Genomic DNA, 23,546 nt, shown 5'->3' with positions numbered 1-23,546 from the left:
CACACACTCCCCCCCTCCCCCCTCTCCCATCCAGTATAAAATAGGTAAGGCCTGCTGGATGCCTCTGAATCTGTCGTATCAACTGAACCCTTCTCTTAGTCAAGTTGTGCTATAAATTTCTTTTCTCTCCATTTTATTTCAGTACTACTTTATTATTTAGTCAGTCTACCCACCACATTTCAAAAGCCTCCATTCTCTTCTTGAATATTACAGTAGTATGCATTTCATACATATTGTCTTCTTGTATGAACTGCTTCATTGTCCACTTTCACTTCCGTACAGGGCTTCACTTTAGACAAACACCGTCAGAAAAGACTTCATAAAACTTAAATTTATATCTTATGTTAAGGAATTCCTGTTTTCCAGTGATGTTTTCCTTCCTATAGCCAGTCTTCATTTCACATCCTCTCTACTTTGACCATCAGCAATTATTTTGTTGTTCAAATAGAAAAAGTTATCTATTATTTTTAGTGTCTCATTTCATAACCTAATTCCCAATGAATCATCTGATTTGATTCAACTTCATTCCATTACCCTTATTTTACTTTTGTTGATGCTCATCTTGTAGCTTTTTTTCAAAACATTACCTATTATGTTCAAATGCTCTTCATTGTCCTTTACTGAGTATGAAAGAATTACAGTGCCATCTGCCAACATCTAAGTCTTTTTGTTTTCCTTCCTTAACTGTAATTCACTTTCCAAATTTTTCTTTAGTTCCCTTTACTGCTTGCTCAATGCACAGGTTGACTAACATTAGGGATAGGCTACAGCCCTGTCACACTTCCTTCTCAAGTACTGCTTCCCTTTCATGTCCTTCTACTCTCATAACTGCAGTCTGATTTCTGAAAATTAGGTATATAACCTCTCCCTCCTTGTATTTTATCTCTGCTGTCTTCAGACTTTTGAAGTGTATATGATGATAGACCTATAACCTTTTGCTCCTTGTACTATGCTCCTGTTATTTTCAGAATTTCAAAGAGTTTATGGTGCTAAGAAAAATAGGATGTGCCCTTGAACAAACAAGGAAAATAAGAGGCTAAAGAGAAGAAGCACCATGACTGGGGAAGGGGGGAAGGGGGGAGAGGGAGAGGGAGAGGGAGAGGGAGAGAGAGGGAGAGGGAGAGGGGGGGGGGGGAGGGAGAGAGAGAGAGAGAGAGAGAGAGAGAGAGAGAGAGAGAGAGAGAGAGAGAGAGAGAGAGAGATCAATGAACAATGTTTGCATTCTGAGAAAATGTTTTAGAACTGGAAAAGGGTGTTAGCAAAAGAAAGGAAAAGGAAGATTATTGAATCAAGGAAACTACATTAACAAAGCAAAGATGAGGAAAGCTAAATGAGAACAGATGGTGAATACAGCAAATGGACGGGAAAGGTGTGGTAGAGAGGAGGAGGCTGATCTTAAACCAGACAAAAATAGGAAGAAAGTAGGTTGAGAAAGGAAGTTGTGTGATGATGAAGTTAGTTTCACTGATATCATTCTGTACAATACTTTGTCTCTTTGAATTCCTACAATACTTTGTCTCATTGAATTCCTTGAATTCTTTGCTGCCATTTCACTATCCTCCCTCGTCCCACTTTTTTGACTTCATATTTTTATCCACTCCCTTTAAACTTTTCTTCTTTTATTTCTCCATACTTTACTTATTACTCCTTTTTAACTGCTGGAATTTTTACTATCCTCTTTCTCCTGCTGCTCAAAGCTGTTTTCTCTCCCTAGTGTAGTGTGGCTCCTCCCATCTATCCCTTGAGTTGGTGTCATACATCAACTCCCCTAGATCCCGAACTCCCTAAAACAATTCATGATGGATAGCCTTGTTGTTAAATGATTTCTGTATCAAACAATAGTTGCAGAAAATCCACCGTGTTAGCATTTTATATTCTTTGAATATGCTGTAAATGGTACACTTAATATCTGTTCTGTTCTGCTGCTTGTTACAACAAACATAATGGAAACAGTGGTCTATAATTTTTACATCTATAAATTTAACAAAAACAAACGAGGCAGAAAACAAATCTTAAGAATATGCATAAAAATGTAACATTTATCAATATTTCACTTTTATATGAAGGACATTCACTTGTGATATGTTACCATAAATAATGGTGTCTGAGAGCAATTCTGCATTCTCAAGAGCCATCCTCATAACTTACTTTTATTTCACAGGAAAAAAAAAAAAAAAAAAAAAAAAAAAAAAAAAAAAAAAAAACGTACATTATAATCAGTTTCAGGTAGTTTTACAGTGGAGGCTACATAATCTATCTTACATGTTTCCAGCCACTTTTTGCAACTCAAACAACTTTATGGCAGCAGTTTCCAACGAAGCCATGAAATGTAGTATTAGTTACCTTAAAAATATGATGGTTATTTGCCATACGCTACTTATAAAGCGAAATTTATTAGATTAGAAATGTGAATATTAAAAAAAATATTCTGAATAATAACTGAATTACATTATTGTGCCTATCTTACCTGGAGTGAACGACCAGCATAATGCCTTGATGAACATGATAAGCCAAGTTGAAGTGCTGTTTGAGCCCAGCGTTCACTAATCAAAGCATGTGGTAGTGATTCTCTGAATACTCTTAGCACATGCTGCAGGAAAGTATCAAGCTGTTCTACACTACGCACTGACCAAACTTTTGCAGTAATATCTTCATAATTCCAAAGAGGCTGATTATGCCTATATTAAGACAGAACATAATAAAATTATTAACTATATTCATCCGTAGATAGGTCTTGAGTAAATAAGAAATTTGAATCTATTGCCATCTATCACCTGGAAGCTATGAATTCTATAAGAGACTTGATGACATCCTGTATTGGCATGTTAGGTCCTGGTTGTGGACCTGTCCAAGCTGTTGCATCTTCTGGTGTAACAATTACTGGTGGTGTTGTACCTTGAGTCAATGCAGCATTACCTGATGATTCCCCTGAGGTAATGTTAGAAAAGCTATATTCACACAATTGACTTTAGACAACACTATATTTGTCACAATCTATCAATAGCTAAATTAATTTAGTTATTCAAGACTCACTTAAGAAAATATTTATACTTCTTTTAAAAGTGCTCATGGAAATAAAGAGTTTACTTCTTTGAACTCTATAATGGAAAATGTGTGTCTTCACAGACTACAGGTCATTTTTAATTATTATTATTATTATTAATAATAATAATAATTTAGCTTCAAAATAGCTAGGATTTTTGCCCTACGGCAGTTGCACTACATTTTATCCTAATTACAGATTGTTTCAAAGAAACTTCAAATTCTCTTTTTTTTTTAATAAACTCCTTTTGAAATCTACTACAGAAAATATTCTCTATAAATTTTTGATTCATTCTTTCTTCCAAAATTGCATATGAAAATACCTACAGTGTCATTATGACCTGCTATGCATCATACGATTCAGATTTTTCTCAGTGTTTAAGGATTTGTCTTCTAAACAGATTATGTTTACATACTGACAGATTGTGCTTAGTTTCTGTTTGAAAGAGGAAGCCTGCAACACTTCTGTGACAATAAACACCACTAGAATTACACCCTCACTGAAAAAAGAATTTTGAGGCATATGGCTCTCAATGAATTTAAATGGCTGACACACACAACAAAAATTAATAAGACACTGAAAAAGTATGCTACAGCCTACGCTTACTTGCACACAAAGCAAACTTCCACACTGTTAGAATTGCATACTTTGCACAGTTTCACAGTATTCTACAATGCAGAATTATATTCTGGGGTAGCTCAGCTGCTAGCTCAGTAATCCTCCTGACCCAAAAAAGAGCTATAAGAGCAATGCACCATGCAAAACAGACTGACTCATGTAGGCCCCTCTTTCAGAAGTTTTCCATTCTCCCTCTCTCCTGTGTTTTTATTCTAGAAAATTTGTAAATATGTGATGAAAAACATCAGAGAGAGAAATAAAAACTGTAACACAGGTAGATGCCGTGTTTCTTGACTTCCGCAAGGTGTTCGATACAGTTCCCCACAGTCGTTTAATGAACAAAGTAAGAGCATATGGACTATCAGATCAATTGTGTGATTGGATTGAAGAGATCCTAGATAACAGAACGCAGCATGTCATTCTCAACGGAGAGTAGTCTTCCGAAGTAAGAGTGATTTCAGGTGTGCCGCAGGGGAGTGTCATAGGACCGTTGCTATTCACAATATACATAAATGACCTTGTGGATGACATCGGAAGTTCACTGAGGCTTTTTGCAGATGATGCTGTGGTGTATTGAGAGGTTGTAACAATGGAAAATTGTACTGAAATGCAGGAGGATCTGCAGCGAATTGATGCATGGTGCAGGGAATGGCAATTGAATCTCAATGCAGACAAGTGTAATGTGCTGCAAATACATAGAAAGATAGATCCCTTATCATTTAGCTACAAAATAGCAGGTCAGCAACTGGAAGCAGTTAATTCCATAAATTATCTGGGAGTACGCATTAGGAGTGATTTAAAATGGAATGATCACATAAAGTTGATCGTCGGTAAAGCAGATGCCAGGCTGAGATTCAGTGGAGGAATTCTAAGGAAATGCAATCCAAAATCAAAGGAAGTAGGCTACAGTACGCTTGTTCCCCCACTGCTCGAATACTGCTCAGCAGTGTAGGATCTGTAACAGATAGGGTTGATAGAAGAGATAGAGAAGATCCAACGGAGAGCAGCGCACTTCGTTACAGGATCATTTAGTAATCGCGAAAGCGTTACGGAGATGATAGATAAACTCCAGAGGAAGACTCTGCAGGAGAGACACTCAGTAGCTCGGTATGGGCTTTTGTTAAAGTTTCGAGAACATACCTTCACCGAAGAGTCAAGCAGTATATTGCTCCCTCCTACGTATATCTCGCGAAGAGACCATGAGGATAAAATCAGAGAGATTAGAGCCCACACAGAAGCATACCGACAATCCTTCTTTCCACGAACAATACGAGACTGGAATGGAAGGGAGAACCGATAGAGGTACTCAGGGTACCCTCCGCCACACACCGTCAGGTGGCTTGCGAAGTGTGGATGTAGATGTAGATGTAGATGTAATGCACATGAACATAATACCAGCAAAAAGACAAACTCCATGTTCAGTCAGTAAGGACAACAGCCTTTAAAACCTCCATTACAAATAGTGCAATACCAATGTACAATAGTCTGCCACATAAGATTAAAGTTATTTCTTCATTTTCTCTGTTTCACAAATTCCTAAGGGCATTCTTATCAGATCACTGCTTCTATTCAGTGGCTGAATTCTTAAACCATGTTAAGTACAACAGACATGAAGCAAGAATATACTCAAACTGCTACTGCTGCTGCTAAAGCAAGATCATATATAACAAATTTATTGTACAGTTATAAACCTACTGTTACAAATCATTTCTGTATGAGTTAAAATTTATGCTCACAGCATTTTTCCCCCTTCTTTATATTTGCTTGAATTCTTTCTCAAATGTGTGAGAACATAGAGGCAAAAATGGCTGTGGAATAACATGTGGTACCTTTCATCATCCTTTATATTTTGTACAAGAAATGATAAATCACAAGTTTAAAAATATCAGTTCAGTACACACACATTTTTAAAATCAGTTAGACAATTTAACACATCCATTGTATGTATTTTTATCTTATTCTGGATTTTCGTACATAGAAGTAATTTTGAGCTAACAACTTCAAAGGAAATTGTGGACAGCTACCCATCCAATCTGGAACTCACCTCCATGGGTAGATACACTGGCAGCAGGAGTAGCTGCTGTTCCTGGCAAATTGGTTGGTATAGGACTGTGAAGATAACTGTCAAATTCTGCATTTGGTTCTATAAATTAAAAAAAAAAAATCACTCAAGATTAGTCCCATATTGTTACAGCTATAAATTTATTAATCAGTAGATATACAGGGCCTGAATCATGAAATTCTGAATAGTAATGTAGTTTTAAAGATGAGAAAGGTACAAATAGTGTCATGATTTCAGTTATAATTAATATGTACCATAACTAGTCATCACAAATATAGCTACACTATAATACTCTAATACTTCAGTTCTTGTTTTGATCGTTTGCTCTCAGTTCAGTTCTGTCTTCCATGTAGTAAATTCTAAATGAAGGCTGGCATAGTCCATATCAGTTCATGTAAGAAACACACATTTTTTTGTTTTCTCCAAAAATATTTCTGCTCCGAGATACAGCCCTCCAAAGATGACACTGCGCATACCAAATTGAAGTCACAAATTTTGGAAAAAAATTTACAATGCTGTATCTCTGAAACAGGTCTAGATATTTTGTTGCTTTTTTATATTTGAAAGATAATTGCTTTATGATTACAAAGAAATCCTCCATTTGGACTTATCTGTCAAGGTTCTTTCATTATAGTGTTCTGAAGTTTTTTTATAATTTATGGAAAAAATTGTTTTTCAGAAATGCCAATCCATAAGATTTTGATTTTTTTCTGTTGATTAATAACATATAGTTCTACATTCCATGAAAAGGAGAGCTTCCACTTTTAGGTTGAACAGGTTTTATAAACAACTGAAATTTTTGCCATACATAAAACCTGTTTCATTACCACATTATCACATAACAGGCTCATAAAAATCAAAACCTAGCATTATTTAACATAATTTTAGCTTTGAAAGAAGAGTAAGAGACTCATTTTTCAAGCATTTTAAACAGTTCCAAAATGTATGCTAAATGTCCAAAGACAAGGACTTACAGGTTTCAATTTATACAACTTCTGTGCACTCTGTTTTGTACTGAAACTAGCCAGTCAATGAACTAAAAATCTGTTCCACTGCTTCAGTAACTTCCTTTGATATAGAGTGATGCCTTCCTGTTGAACCAATAGGAACTAGAGCACTTACAATCTTCAAAACATTGTGAACAGGATGTGAGCCCTGATGACATTGTTGCTGTCGTTCAGCTGGAAACCTATATCCATCAGCTGGTCCATGTGGTAGCATAAAGTTCACTACAATTTCATTCAACTCATAATTGGTGTCTATAATCTCTGCAATCCACCAGTCACAGTCATACACACGTGCCACAAACATCCGCCTTCTCAGGTTGTGAATCTGAATATTATACTGCTGTTTCTGAGGTGTTGGCCGAATGAACGAAATTTCTTCTTTCTTGGTCTTTAAAGTGCGTGCAATATGAATTCGCCCATCACTTTGAGCCCAAAAATGTGTCTTCCGAATTCCTTTCACAGGAGTAGTTTGTTTGGACCATTCTTCTATTTTCTGCTCACAGAATTCTTCAATTTCCTCTTTGGACAAAGAATGAGGGCTGTGGATGTGTAAGATTTCATGACTCTCGTAAAATTCTCAGCATTCTGAATCACAGCTGTATTCGGTCTGCAAAGATTGTTTTGTAGCATGGTGCTTCAGCAGGCCGCCTACACCATCACAAGGCCCCTTCCCATGACCAGTAGCACTGTATACCCATTCAGTTGGCACAAGCAACTTACCCAATTCAAACAACTGGTAACGATTTTTTAAATGACTAGGAGCACCATCAGAAATTATGATGATCTTCTCTGCCCCTGTTTACAGTTGAAGAATTTTGTGCATTGCTAGCAAAGTATGTGCTGAGTCATGTCCTGTCTTGTTACTTATAACTACAACACTTGTGGACTTGTTTTGAAAATATGTCACTCCCATAAAAATTGAAACCTGGTCATTACTCCAATGATACCCTTGTACTTCTTGTGGGAGAATCACAGACCAGTTTTCAGCAAAATCACAGTGAAGCACTAGATATAGTTCTTCAGCCTGTACACATCCTTTCACTTCTGCAAAGTGTTGTCGCAATTTCTTCAGATGCTGGTGTGTTACTGCTTTCACTGACCATTTACCAAGTTCATCAATGATACTGTCAAAGACAACAGTTTTCTTAATTAGTTTATTTTCCTTCCATGTCATATATGTAGTTTCTGCTACATCTTCCAGGCCAAGTGTCTGTAAAGACAGTCCTCCCTTTCTAGGGCAGTCACCACATTCTTGAAACAAACAAGTCTCTCGCTTTATGTCACAGACTACTAATGACTTCACATGCCCAACCAAGGTATCATATGTCACTTGCTCCAGTAAGTTCTTCAAAGTTACCACACAAAGTTCAAAATTCGAACAGTACACACATAAACAGACATCTCTAGGTGGGTGTGGTATTACCCACTTAGGTCATTGTGCATAAAATTTTGATCTTCCAATATGTGATGTTGTATAGTTGCTCTTATAAACTGCAAAAGCTTCTTTAATACCGCAAGTCGTGTAACTCTTCACTTTCGCAAGTTTTTGACCTTCATCTGTTACAGTTATAGTGTCTTTTTCATTGCACTCTAGTGAGAACAGACCCATTTATCTTTCAGATAAAATCATTGCACTATTTGAACTTGAGCTGCTTCTACAGGATGACCATAATAGGGATCTGGTCTTCCAAAGACTCCTTTTACAGACCCCACAATGCCTGATTTGTCTACCATGTACTTTGATACTGATGGAACATTGTTCAAAATCGTTTTCTTTGAAAATGTCTGTAGAATAATACTTAGAACTTGCACCTTTTCAATGTAGGCTGCACAATATTTAACAGCTGAATTGATATTTGTGAAAAATTCTGGGCAAGAGTGCTTGGTTCATTTTCTTCTGAATATGGAATTTCTACTTTGAAGAGTGTGGTCAGTTTTTCTGTAGTGTATTCATCCATAGCTCTAGTAATTTCTCTGCACTTTGTTGATGCATAGAGCTTATGACTCGACTTCACTGACCATGGTCTCTTAGCCGGACTAACATCTACGTCTGTAGCTGATTGGTTCAGGGTATTTAATTCTTCCTCTACTGATTCAAAATCTGCATCATCTGTTCCATGGAAGGCTTCACCTTGTTCAGATACTATCATTGTTGTTATTCTGTCAAAACATTTAGAACACAAAAAGTTGTCACTGGGAACATCTTCACTTTGAAACAGAGTCTTTGAATGAGAACACTTATTCCCAACCTGAACAAAGTCTGTTTTTTGTTTGTCTTATATATCACTCTTTTATGGATATGCAAACAGTCTGCACACTTCACTCTCCTGTGCCCCCAGTCAGAAGCCATTTCAAACAGTCCTTTTCACAAAACACACTGCAACTGTGTCAACTGGCATATTCCTCACAAACACACAGAACTCACTGGGTGGTTTCCGATTTCTTAGAAACCTCTTCAGTACACAAAGTAGCACTGAACAAGTACAATATGCAACAAAATGTAAGAAATATCTGCAACAATTAAAGTGAAAAGAAATAACTGCAACAAAGATGATAGAAATAAACATCGTAACAAAGAAATTAGTAAGAAACACCTTCAGTGACGACATACATTACCCTTGGAAAAAAAAAAAAAAAAAAAAAAAAAAAAAACCCTGTCCAACTTAAAAGTGAGTACTACATGGTGCTAATCAACAGAAAAAAATCTAACTTGTCTGGATTGGCATTTTTGAAAAGAAAATTTTTCTGTAAATTATTAAACAAATTCAAAAAACAACAGTAAAAGAACTTTGACAGTTATGTCCAAATGGAGGATGCCACTGTAATCATAAAGCAATTATCTTCCAAATGAAAAATACTCTAACGAAATTTCTAGAGCTGTTACAGAGATACAACATTTTTAAAAAATTTCTGAAATCTGCATCTTCAAAATGGTGTTAGCAGTGTCATCTTTGGAATCTTGTATCTCAGGGCAAGAATTTTTTTTGGAGAAAACTAAAAATACATGATTCTTACTTACTCCTGAATTTTAACATATGCTAAATTCAATAACATCCAAGACCATGAAGGTAACCCACCTTCCTGAAGTGATACACATTATGCCAGCTAGAAAAAGGGTCTGCATGTAATTTTTCCACTATTCTTTTATCCTTGCCATAGATGTTTTGCTCTTTGTATTAAAATTTCATCAGTATAGAGTTGTTTTGCTAATCACCCTTTCTACTTTCTTGCATCTTCCCCTGACATTGGCCATGTGAAAGTGGTAACAACAGTAAAAATTAAACCAATAAAACTATAGTAACAATGTAGATGCCTCAGTAACAGAAGTGAAAGTCAATAGATAGGAATAGAATAATAATTAAGCAGTAATATGCAGAGATGCCTTTACTGATCTCCACATTGTAGACAGTTGCTATGGGAAATGGCTACACCCATTAAAACTGTAAATAAGTTTTGTAGTTGCACATTGTGGTGTGAGACTTTTTTGTGACTTTTATGCCAACTTCAGCTGAAATTATAAAGTGTATGTGCATTATAATGAAGAGATCATAAAAAAATTGAATTCAAAAATACAGGGAAAAATCACAAAAGTCACGTACACACTAGGGGTACTGCAATGAAAGAACCTGCTCCATTGATAAAAAAAGACGTGTCAATGTGAATTTCATGAAAAAATATAACAATAGAAATACTGAATAAGGGCCACAAATTCATTATGAACCATTCTACAGTTTTCACGCTGTCTGTACAAGACACAGTTCAACAAAAAAAAAAAAAGGAAGAAGAAGAAGAAGAAGAAGAAGAAGAAGAAGAAGAAGAAGAAGATGATGATGATGATGATGATGATGATGATGAAGAACTGGCGCACAGCAAACCAAAGTTAGTGTTGACATTCAAAAGAGGATCTCCAGTGATAATGCATTGAACTCCAATTACCTCAGCCAAGAATCTCTCTCTGTCACCAATCTATCAAGTGGTAGAGGAAAATAAAAATTTCGGCATTTATAAAGGAATAGCAAGTAAAGTATGGAGTACTACAGAAGAACAAAAGTTTAAAGGGATTGGATAAAAAGATGACAGATTATCATGTGACATAATGGACTGACATTTGTACCAAATGCCAATTCTTTCAATACAGAAGAAACACTGTTGATAATTACAGTTGCCTGTCACCATCTTGAAGCTAGGTGCCAAAAATGTATTTGTCAGTGCTGGCACAGACAGAAAGGTTCATAGAATAGGCCTATTTACAGAATGAAGAAAATCAGTGAAGATAGCTGCACATGGTATGCCAAGTAGAATGTAATCCTTACATCAACTGGATTGCAACCAACATATTCTGATCCTTAAGCCTACAATAAATGGAAGAGATGGACTGGTAGTCTCCATAAAGATGACACATTGAGCTGCAGACAGGCACAGCAAAAAGACACTTATACATATAGCTTACAGCCCAACACTTCTTCACAAAAATAAACACACACAAATTCATTCACACAAGCAAGCACACCTCACATACACATGATCACCATCTCCAGCAGCTCAAACCAGAATCAAGCTGTATGTGTGACTTTTAATTGTGCCTGTCTGCAACTCAACACATCATCTTTACAGTAACCAAATATCTTTTCCTTATACTGTCAATAATCCAACCTTGAGTGTCCATTGTTTGATTCTTATTTCTATGCAGGTCACTGAGGAAACCACGCAGTTTTCTTAGTCTGTTTAACATGGTTGACATTTATCACTGCTTTAACCCTTTATTTGGCAGTGTTGCTCTCAAGCAACATAAAATTTACGTTGGCCTTATGGGACAACAAACACTCCCCAGTGCCTTTTACTGGCATTGTTGCCTCCTGGCAACGTTCCTTTACACACTGTGAATGCCAGTTGTTGTAACAGTTCAAGGTTTTCCACACGAGATGGCAGTTTGTGCAGTGGTGTTACAGAGATCTCCTCGTATGAGCAACAGGGGTGTCTTATTTTGGTTCCGAAAGAGTGGACTTCAATAAATTGGCAGTAATCTTAGCAGATTTTCTTCAAGAAATACCCAGAGGTGAGTTTACAGTAGAAATATTTCAATCTAATATTGTTTTGAATTATGTAAATAGTATAAAACTTTTATGTTGCCTGTGAGCAAAATTTCCCATAGTTGGGACATGTGCCATTAGTATATTACGTATGATTACGGCAGATATTCAAAATTATAAAATTGTGACACTTTCAAGCTAATTTTATGGTGTCCAATCACTCTCAACAGTAAAGTGATGAGAAAGCAATGAAAAAAGAAGAATTGATGTGCCCTGTCCCAGTATTGTATGTCAGTACAACAATCATACGGGAGGAGTTGACCTTGCTGGTATGCTGATAGAACTCTACAGACTACCAATGAAAACTAGATGTTGGTACAAGAGATTATTTGGATTTATGCTAGATCTGAGTACTGTAAATGCCTGGCTGGCATTTCGAAAAGAATCTCTGGACAAGAAGACCTCACTGAAGTCACTCAGGGCAGATATAGCCAATGGTTTGATGTTTTCAGGGAAAAGGAAAGTAGGAAGGCCCTCAATAGACATAACACCACCACAAAAGAAGAGGAGGAAGCCAACAGCTCCGACTGTTACACAAGATGTCCAATTTGATAATATGGAGCATTGGCCTGTATACGGTCCCAAAGGTCATTGTCGTTATTGTCCATCTGGATTTTCTACAGTCAAGTGTTCAAAATACAATCTAGTATTGTGCTTCGTTCCAAAGAGGAACTGTTTCCAGAAATTCCATTGCAAGAAGAACTAGAAGGGAAAATGAAACAGTTCTATTACACAGCAGGAATGCATAAATGTGTTTATAAATTAAATTATTTATGTACAGGAAACCTTTTGCTTGAGGTTAGTGGCAAACACTTTTTTCTATAATATGTATAAATGTGGTCTACTGCTGGCAATGTTGCTTGTAAGCAACATTTCATAATTTTTGTCAAAAATTTCTAAAACTGACTGAATTGTATTTCTTTAAGCATAATAAATAAATAAAAGCACTGAAATTTTTTTTTGTTTTTATTTTCACCATTTGCCAAACAAAGGGTTAACAGAACTCAAAACAAGAAGCAAATCAAGGATTAACTGTTCAAAAAATTCAATGTCAAGGATCTAGGAGCTGTAAGGTATTGTCAACAGTGAGGTCAGCAGTTCCATTGGATTAGGGAAGGATTGCCTAAAGCAATTTAGGAAAGTCACACAAAATCTAAATCAAAATGGCCAGATGTGGGTTTGAACTGTTGTCCTCCAAAATGTGAGTCCAGTGTGCTAACTACTGTGCCACCTCACTTGGTATCATGCTGTGTTTGGTCCCTTCCCCCTTTTCAAACCAACTAACCACACTGTGTTGGAATGTTTATCCTAGTAGGCTGATGTCTCCAAGTTTTCACAAGTAACCAAATTGGTGACACACTTGTTATATGATAATTCCATTGCTTTCTGTGAGATACTCCATATATTTAATTATTTTTCTTTATCTTAGTTGCAATGAAAGCAATCTAATGTCAGTAAGCTGCATCCTCAGAGCTCATCTTCAGATAATTGTCCAAGTTTTGCTCTAGTATAATGAAGTTGGACATCGATTATCCAGTTTCAGTCCTCTGGAGCTTTCATACTGTTTTACACAGATCGTTAAGATACAGGTAACTGTTAAGGAAGTGATTCAATTCTGTAAGAAAGGTATAGTAAAAAGTTACAAGAGTGTAGCCATGTTCAACATGCTTAAAAAGACTATCATTCCACTGATACAATCCTGACTACCTTTAGCAACTCCCTATCCTTATCAGAAGACTTCACACAAAAGTCTGAAAGGTTTTGCTGTTTTCAGAGCTCAGCAGAGGATAGTAGAATAATACTGCAAGGGTGAAATGGCTTTAACTCTGTTATGCAGCACTGCTAACAATATACATGTGAACTTCTTTCTACAAGGGGCGCAAATCCAGCAGGGTATACAGGGGAACTTCTGTGAAATGTGGGAAGTATGGCAGGGGTACAAACAAAATTGAAGATGTGAGGATAAGTGTGAGTTGTGTTTCATAGCTCAGTCAGTAAGAGCATCACCTTTGAAAGGAACTAGTCTAGCTTGAATTTCTAGTCTGATATGCAGTTTTACTCTATCTGGAAGTTTCACAACAGCATGTACATTACTATGTAATGAAAGATTCACACTCTAAACCAAGAAACGTTTAACCAGTAATAGAAGCACTGATTCTGGTGCACTTTTAATTAAGGCAATGAATATAGAAGTGTAAACACATAGGAACTTATATGGAAATGAGTGCAACTAATTAAACATACCAAGACCAACTATACTCAAAATTAATTAGTAGAAGCTGGTTTGGTTGGTTGATTTGGGGAGCAAAGGGACTAAACTGCAGGGTCATCAGTCCCTTGTAGTAGAAGCAAAGAGATATATATTTTACAAGCAACTAGGCACTAATATAGACTTAAGAACCATGGACCTTGCCAAGGTGGAATGGCCTGTGTGCCTAAATGACACAGATAGTCATACCAAAGGTGTAACCACTATGGAGGGGTATCTGTGGAGAGGCCAGACAGACTAAGCTGTCATTCTTTAAGAGGGAGAGCAGCCTTTTCAGTTGTTGCAGGGGCAATACACAGAGTAATTAAATGATCTGGCCTTGTAACATTAGCCGACATGACCTTGCTGGGCTCGTACTGCAAATGTCTGAAAGTGCACACGTCTGAAAGCAAGGGGAAACTACAGCCGTGACTTTTTTGCTTGGGCATGAAGATAGGTAGGTTAGATAACAAATGAAGACATGCTGAATCAAATTGGGGAAAAAAGAAACTTGTGGCCCAACTCATTTAAAAGACGGGATCAGTTGCAGGACATATGAAGCATCAAGGAATTGTTAACTTGGTACTGGAAGGAAGTGTGTAGGGGTAAACATTGTTGACTGAGATGTAGGCTTGAATACAGGAAGTAGGCTCATATGGATGTGTGTTATGCTAGTCATACAGAGGTGTACATGCTTGCACAGGATAGACTAGCAAGGAGTGTAGTGTTGCAACATACTAATCTTCAGACTGAAGACCACCACAACAACAAGAAACAAATCATAAATATTCCTTCTTGACAATTCCTAATTTATAGAAGAATGATGGTCTAGAAACCGGTATCATATGTGCTATAAAAGGATAACAAATATATTTGCTATTACTAATGAAAGTATTTTCCAGTTTTACACAAATTATTCTGAAAATGGGCCACAGGTAATGGATCTTAAACCAACAGTAAATTAATAAATCATAAAAATATTCAACAGAACACAGACTTCCTATGTTGTTGTTGTGATCTTCAGTCCAGAGACTGATGCAGATCTCCATGCTACTCTATCCTGTGCAAGCTTCTTCATCTCCCAGTACCTACTGCAACCTACATCCCTCTGAATCTGTTTAGTGTATTCATCTCTTGGTTTCCCTCTACGATTTTTACCCTCCACGCTGCCCTCCAATTCTAAATTGTTGATTCCTTGATGCTTCAGAACATGTCCTACCAACTGATCCCTTCTTCTAGTCAAGTTGTGCCACAAATTTCTCTTCTCCCCAATTCTATTCAATACCTCCTCATTAGTTATGTGATCTACCCATCTAAACTTCAGCATTTTCCTGTAGCACCACATTTCGAAATCTTCTATTCTCTTTTTGTCTAAACTATTTATCATCCACGTTTCACTTCCATACATGGCTACACTCCATACAAATACTTTGGAAATGACTTCCTGACACTTAAATCTATGTTAAATCAATGTTAACAAATTTCTCTTCTTCAGAAACTTATTCCTTGCCATTGCCAGTCTACATTTTATATCTCCTCTACTCCGACTATCCTCAGTTATTCTGCTCATCTTATATCCTCCTTTCAAGACACTGTCCATTCTGTTCAGCTGCTCTTCCAGGTCCTGTGCTGTCTCTGACAGAATTAGAATGTAACTGGCAAACCTCAAAGTTTTTATTTCTTCTCCAAGGATTTGAATTCCTGCTCCGAATTTTTCTTTTGTTTCCTTTATTGTTTGCTCAATATACATATTGAATAACATCGGGGAGAGGCTACAACCCTGTCTCACTTCCTTCCCAACCACTGCTTCTCTTTCATGTCCCTTGACTCTCATAACTGCCATCTGGTTTCTGTATAAATTGTAAATAGCCTTTCACTCCCTGTATTTGACCCCTGCCACCTTCAGAATTTGAAAGAGAGTATTCCAGTCAACATTGTCAAAAGCTTTCTCTAAGTCTACAAATGCTAGAAATGTAGGTTTGCCTTTCCTTAATCCATTTTCTAAGATAAGTCGTAGGGTCAGTATTGCCTCATGTGTTCCAACATTTCTACGGAATCCAAACTGATCTTCCCCGAGGTCGGCTTCTATGAGTTTTACCATTCATCTGTAAAGAATTCGTGTTAGTATTTTGCAGCCATGGCTTATTAAACTGATAGTTTGGTAATTTTCACATCTGTCAACACCTGCTTTCTTTGGGATTGGAATTATTATATTCTTCTTGACGTCTGAGGGTATTTCGCCTGTCTCATACATCTTGCTCACCAGATGGTAGAGTTTTGTCAGGGCTGGCTCTCCCAAGGCTGTCAGTAGTTCTAATGGAATGTTGTCTACTTCTGGGGCCTGGTTTTGACTTAGATCTTTCAGTGCTCTGTCAAACTCTTCACGCAGTATCATATCTCTCATTTCATCTTCATCTACATCCTCTTCCATTCCCATAATATTGTCAGACTCCCTAAAACATGAGATTTTTTTGTCATGTCCTTCTCATTCTCTTCTAACCCATAGTGCTTAGAGGTATTTGAACCACTTTTGAACCCACCCAGATCAAGAACCTATCTGCCAGATGGATGATCAATAATCACATCACATAGCGTCATTACACAGAGGTTCAGAATTTTAAGTGAAGATATTGATGCACATTCTAGTTACATTTGTTTTGCCACTGGCGAAGAAAAAAAAAAAGGAGGGGGGGGGGGGGGGAGAGAGAGAGAGAGAGAGAGAGAGAGAGAGAGAGAGAGAGAGAGAGAGAGAGAGAGAGAGACGTTGAAGTGCAGTGTTGGCATATTGCCTAAAACCTTTAAAAAACACTGAGGCCCACCAAGCTAGCCGGCCGCTGTGCATTGTGTATCATATCTCCCATTTCATCTTCATCTATATCCTCTTCCATTTCCATAATATTGTCAGACTCGCTACAACATGAGATTTTTTTTGTCACGTCCTTCTCCTTCTCTTCTAAATAAAGAGTAAGTGATGGTCTTAAATATAAAGTTTAATGCAGATGATTTTCAAGAAGACATGGAAGCGTAGTTACATTTGTTTTGCCACTGGTGAGGGGGGGGGGGGGGGGTGTTGGCATAGTGCCTAACACCCTTAAAAAACACACACTGAGGCCCACCAAGCTAGCCGGCTTTGTACATCCATAGTGGAGCTTTGTACTTGTTTAGCTAAGTTTCCTTAATTGTGTGTAATAAAATGCTGAAAACAGTATATTACAGGAAAAATTTTCCATTTATAAGTTATGGGATAGAGCTGTGCGGGTGTGCCACTGATATGCTCTTGAATATCATATCAATAAACTTCCATTTCCCAATGGCACTGCCTCTAATATCTACATCATTCTTCCGGGCAGCAGTTTGTGTATTAAACTGGGACAGTACTTATGTTTACTTCGTTGCAAAGTATCATATGAAGATGAAAAGCAGCAGCTTTGCTCTTGCTTTCCTACCCACAATTTCAATTCTTATGATACCCATTAACATCTGAGTGCTAACTTTGGTGCTACTGATAACCTCCACAAATGACTAGAATTTCTTTGTTTGTTCATTTCATTTATTTATTTTTGTGTACCATGAGTCCTTGATGTGTGTGTATCGCTCAGACATAGACTATGTGCGTTTTGAAAGAAATCTTTCAATAATATTATGCTGTGGTAGTTGTTGAAGGCATTATGCTTTGCTCTATTGACAGCTAAATCTGTTTGAATTAGCATTCTCTATCTTCAGGCTTAATATTTTGTTTTATGCCTATTATGTAGGTATTGTTGCTTTTAGAAATTGACTGTATAGCATGGCAAATCCATCATTAACTGCTCTGCTAGGTACACATTCATCCAATACTTAGCCAACTATTCTTTCAATCAATTCTTCTACATGCTCTTGCCCATAGGTAAGGATTCTGACATTCGCTTTGAGATATGACATGACAGTCTCTTAATCTAGATTATTAAACACGCAAATCGCAAATCTTTCTATTTGTTTCAGCTACTTCCTGTATTTTCGAAATCAGTCTTGTCACAACTATTTGGTGGTCACTGTTACCTGTTTCCACACGGGCATCCTCAAAAGTGTCAGGTTTGTTTGCTGCTATTAGATCTAATACATCCCACCATGACTGAGCTTCAAAACTATCTGCCCCAAGCAGCTTCCAGAGAAATCATTTAGTATTTAGTACAATGGCTTGTCACACTCACCACTTACAAAAATCGTCATTTTCCCTGTCTATTGTTGGATGATCTAAGTCTCCTCCAATAATGACAGGATGACTGTGGAACATATGTATTGGCAAGTTTAAAAAATCTCTAAAGTTTTGGTTGCATCTGGGAGGGAATCTGGTGGTTGATAGAAAATCTCAATTATAAGTTTGGGTCCACCGTTAATACTGAATCTGGCCTGAACTATCTTGCAAGAAACTTCAATTTTTATCCAGGAGGATTTGATTTCCCATTTCTTTGGTCACTTAGTAATACTGTATATCTGAAATACATTAACCCTATCAGTACCGTTAAACATCATGTTGTTATATCACAGTATACTTAAGTGTTGACAGAAATAAATGCCATGCATACATTTACGTATCTCTTATATTTTGATACAAAGTGGCACTCTGGGTAAGACATTGGCCTCACATTAGCGAGCACAACAGCTTGAATGCCTGTCCTACTACCCAGGTTTAGCCCTTCCACTGTTTCCATAAATTGTTTGAGGTAAATTTCAGGATGATTCATTAGAAAAAAAAGGGGGGCAAATTTATCATCAAATCTGAAATGATGCTTCATCTCTGATGACCTGATTGTCAGTGTGAGATCAGACCCTTGCCTTCCTTCCTTTCTTATATTTGACATACTAGTTTAGTATATGTGATGTGATGTAAAGTAATGTAATACTGCCAGAATAATCATCCAAATCATGTACTATACTAGCCATATTACTATATTTACCCAATGTATCTAAATTGTAGAGTATGATTATGTATAAAAAGTTAAAAAAGCAGAACTGAACAAGACAAATAAAAATCCATTGTATTTTTAATATCCATAGGTATGCTTAGCTGACTGGTTCTTTCCTTTCTGAATCAGTATGTACGGAAATATTGTGTCTAAGTGTTTGAAAGGAATTTTAAAAATAGACCTTCAAACGTCCACATGTATTATGAAAAATGTTTTGCAATTACAATGCATAATATACAATAAGTTCCACACGACAGCCCAATATTTCATGGTATGAGACTACTTAAGCATTGTGGCACCTTTACTGTATGTCAAGAGGAACTTACTTATATTCCATATATTTATTTTACTTATTTATTTGGAATTTAGTCCTATGTGTCTTTGAATTTGAAATGCATTTATAGTAACAATATAAACCAGACAAATTACATCAGAATTTAACGCTTTCTGTGCATGTTATCACACAAATTATTAAAAAAAAATGTGTTGTCACTAAAAGGAAACTTACATGAAAATCCTAAGAAATCATTAGAATTGAATGAAATAAGTGCTCAATTTCCATTTACCTGTGAAGATATGTGAAAGAACAGGAAGGGCAGGGGTAGGCAATCCCAAGCCAAGTTGTCCTGTTTTACAGTTGAGAAGAATGTGAGCAACAGTCAAATGGTCACAGTGATCTGCTAAAGCTACCAAAAGGTTTAGCAGCAGCATACGGCAGTGCTCATGTACAAGTTGTCTGCTGTGATCCAATCCCAAGAAAAGGATATGTAGCATCAGAGGTACATGGATTGACCAATCCAGATCCACACCATCTACTACAACATCCACCAGTAGCATAACAGCCACATTGCACCTGTTAAAGAATTATTGATGTTTATTATGAGCACAAATCAGATCACAAAGTGTTGCTATCAACGACCAGTGTGTCCATACATACTGTTTGTTGTATTATTATTATTATTATTATTTTATTATTATTATTATTATTATTATTATTAAGTATGCTGCTTATGACTATCAATTGTAAACAAAGCACTTTATTACAACATTATGGTTTTCAGAAGATGTAAAATTATTAGAAATAAAAACTATATCATACCTGTGAAATCCACTAATAGGCTGTGAACTATCTGGCAGGTACTCTGTAAGAGGAGCAAAATACCCTCCGTACTCTGGCATTGGAAGTGGATGTGGCTGTGGTATGTCAAACCTATCAATTGGTGCAGTTCGTAAACAGTAACCATCCTCTGTGGCGATTAACTAGAACCAAATTTTTAAGAAGAAAATAGTTAAGTTAACTGTTTGTATCCTGAGCAAGTGTACAAATATGCAGCAAAGTTCCAGTGAGAGTCTATACCAAATTAATGTGAAAATCCAGCCTCAGGGACATTCTGCTTACTTTCAATTTGGGAGGAGTGGGGGGAGCAAGGTCTCAACAATGGCAATAGTATTTTCCAAATACTGAAGTTTGTTATAAGAATTATATATGGTGTTAGTTCTAGAGTATCATGCAGAGACCACTTGGTAGAGAGAGAGTGTGTGTGTGTGTGTGTGTGTGTGTGTGTGTGTGTGTGTGTGTGTGTGTGTGTTCATTAATGTCCTCTGTAATTACCACTATTCCTCTTTTCTCAAAAATTGTGCAAAATTAGAATGTAACACTAGGACCAAAAACAACCTTAAGAGTATAACGTTAAAACAGAAAGGAGTCAGATGCATGTGTATACATATATTCAACAATCTGGCAGAGCATATTACATGTCTTCTAGGCAATGTGGTGAAATTTAAGACAGAATTAAAGAAATTTTTAATCAGTAACATCCTACTCCACTGAAGATTATCTTCACAGAAACTACAAAAATTCATGCTTTAGCTAATTTTATATTGAATATTAGCACCTTAAAAGAATAGTGTTTCATAATGTTAAGTAATTTCATTGCCTTGCACTTAAATAGCATGAACATCTTTGACAACAGGAAGGAAAAGCAGTTGATGCAGGTAACTGTTCGTTTAATTTTATGACAGCTGAACGACAAACCAGTGTGGTTTACACTTATTTACAGATTAAACAGTAGAGGAGGCTTGGAAACAGGTCATGGATAGATACAAAAAGATGAAAATGATGGACTATAAAGTACAGGGTGATTCAAAAAGAATACCACAACTTTAGGAATTTAAAACTCTGCAACGACAAAAGGCAGAGCCAAGCACTATCTGTCGGTGAATTAAGGGAGCTATAAAGTTTCATTTAGTTGTACATTTGTTCGCTTGAGGCGCTGTTGACTAGGCGTCAGCGTCAGTTGATGCTAAGATGGCGACCGCTCAACAGAAAGCTTTTTCTGTTATTGAGTACGGCAGAAGTGAATCGACGACAGTTGTTCAGCGTGCATTTCGAACGAAGTATGGTGTTAAACCTCCTGATAGGTGGTGTATTAAACGTTGGTATAAACAGTTTACAGAGAATGGGTGTTTGTGCAAAGGGAAAAGTTCTGGACGGCCGAGAACGAGTGATGAAAATGTAGCACGCATCCAGCAAGCATTTGTTCGCAGCCCAGGAAAATCGACTCACAGAGCTAGCAGAGAGCTGCAAATTCCACAATCAACTTTATGGAGAGTCCTACGAAAAAGGTTAGTTATGAAACCTGAACGTCAACTACCCGAGGCGATGGATCGGCCGCCAGGCAGCCCGTGACAGAGCACTTCATCACTGGCCTCCAAGAAGCCCTGACCTTACCCCCAGCGATTTTTTCTTATGGGGGTATGTTAAGGATATGGTGTTTCGGCCACCTCTCCCAGCCACCATTGATGATTTGAAACGAGAAATAACAGCAGCTATCCAAACTGTTACGCCTGATATGCTACAGAGAGTGTGGAACGAGTTGGAGTATCGGGTTGATATTGCTCGTGTGTCTGGAGGGGGCCATATTGAACATCTCTGAACTTGTTTTTGAGTGAAAAAAAAACCTTTTTAAATACTCTTTGTAATGATGTATAACAGAAGGTTATATTATGTTTCTTTCATTAAATACACATTTTTAAAGTTGTGGTATTCTTTTTGAATCACCCTGTATAATTTCTGTAGTAATAAGACCTGTTCAAAAGCAATTTTTTCACAATTCTCCTACATAGTAGATATGCACCATTTATCACCGACAGGAAAAAAAGAAGTCATCTACATACATTTAAATTGCCCTCTACATACATTTACATTCCTATCACGACTCTCACTGCAACATTACACAAAATGAAGAGAAAACTAACCAGATAAGGAAAATACAATGAATTTCTCCATAAGTAGAGCAGACAGGGGGAAAAATAAGACTGTACATTGAGAAAGTGTATTGTCTTTATAGAAAGTGTTATGATTCAAATAAGTAGAGAGTAATGTGTGATGGTGAGGTGACATTACAATAGAAACAATGATAATAAAAAAGGGAAAGAAATGATATGATGAGGATATCTCCTGTCTTTAATACAGATTTAATAGAGGATTAAAAACAGTGGCTGTTACATACAGCATGTAAGACAGGGTTGCTCATTGTCACTATCGATATTTAAGAGACCTTTGAAGAGCTGGATGAATTTTTCTATCTTGTAAGCAGAAGAGATAAAAAAAGGAAGATGCAAGATAGACTTAATAGTAAAGCTTGCACCAGCAAATGGGCTTCATGTAAAAATAAACAACTACAAACATCCAAAAACAAACACTGAGACTAAAAAAATTCATGGCAAGCTATTTTTGGAGCACAGTTCTTTAAGTATACCATAGGGAAGAAAGCTCTTAAATGAACAGAAGCTTTCAAAATATGATGTTTTAGGAGACTGTTGCAGATGGATTGATTGACTAAGGAACATAGACTTCCTGCAATGACCAAAAGAGAAAAAAATGAAATGAGCAATTGAGCATATTTCCCAACAAAAGTTGTTGCTGAAAACAGCAGCGGAAAGGATGGTAGAGAGAAGGAACTGCTTGGGCAAGAATAGAGATGAGTATATATGGCAGCCTCTTGATGATGAGGAATACAGCAGTTATGCAAAATGAAGAGGACAGCTGCCAAGTGACAGGACTGGAGAGCTGCTTTAAACCAACTTTAGAGTTTATGACCAAAATGAAAATTTTATTCTATACTTATGACATACAATATACATAACTGTAGAAGCACAATCATTTTTTTTTTTATAAAATCAATAAAAATATATAGTGAAACACTGGAAACTTCAGGTTGGAATGCCAATAACATTAGGAAGAGGATAGATTGCTATTCACTGTAAAGATGACCCATTGAGATGCAGACTGGCACAATGCAATGAGTATTACACATTATAGTTTTCAGCCAAAGTTTTCTTCAGCAAAGAAGCTGCTAGAGATAGCAGTCATGTGTGTATGAGGTGAGCTTGCTGTGTGAATGTGTGTATGTTTTTTGTTGAAGAATGCTTTAGCCAAAAGCTATAATGTGCAATAGTCTTTTTGTTGTGCCTGTTTGCAACTCAACATGTCATCTTTAGGGTGAGTAGCAATCTATCGTTTTCCTAAT

At 36.8% G+C, this 23,546-nt stretch overlaps 1 protein-coding gene across 1 annotated transcript in view; it reads right to left on the bottom strand.

The window, feature by feature from the left end:
- LOC124780415 (protein furry) overlaps positions 1–23,546 on the bottom strand; it is a 1,170,709-nt gene that overhangs the window by 141,000 nt on the left and 1,006,163 nt on the right. The window contains exons 31-35 of the mRNA XM_047253778.1: positions 20,114–20,274; positions 19,581–19,867; positions 5,706–5,804; positions 2,775–2,928; positions 2,468–2,678 (exon numbers count right to left, since the gene is read on the bottom strand). Of these exons, the coding sequence (XP_047109734.1) occupies positions 2,468–2,678; positions 2,775–2,928; positions 5,706–5,804; positions 19,581–19,867; positions 20,114–20,274 (912 nt within the window). The remainder of the gene's footprint in view (positions 1–2,467; positions 2,679–2,774; positions 2,929–5,705; positions 5,805–19,580; positions 19,868–20,113; positions 20,275–23,546) is intronic.

The sequence above is a fragment of the Schistocerca piceifrons genome, chromosome 1, assembly GCF_021461385.2.
Source record: "Schistocerca piceifrons isolate TAMUIC-IGC-003096 chromosome 1, iqSchPice1.1, whole genome shotgun sequence".
Lineage (NCBI taxonomy): Eukaryota > Metazoa > Arthropoda > Insecta > Orthoptera > Acrididae > Schistocerca > Schistocerca piceifrons.
This window is presented reverse-complemented; position numbering and strand designations above follow the sequence as displayed.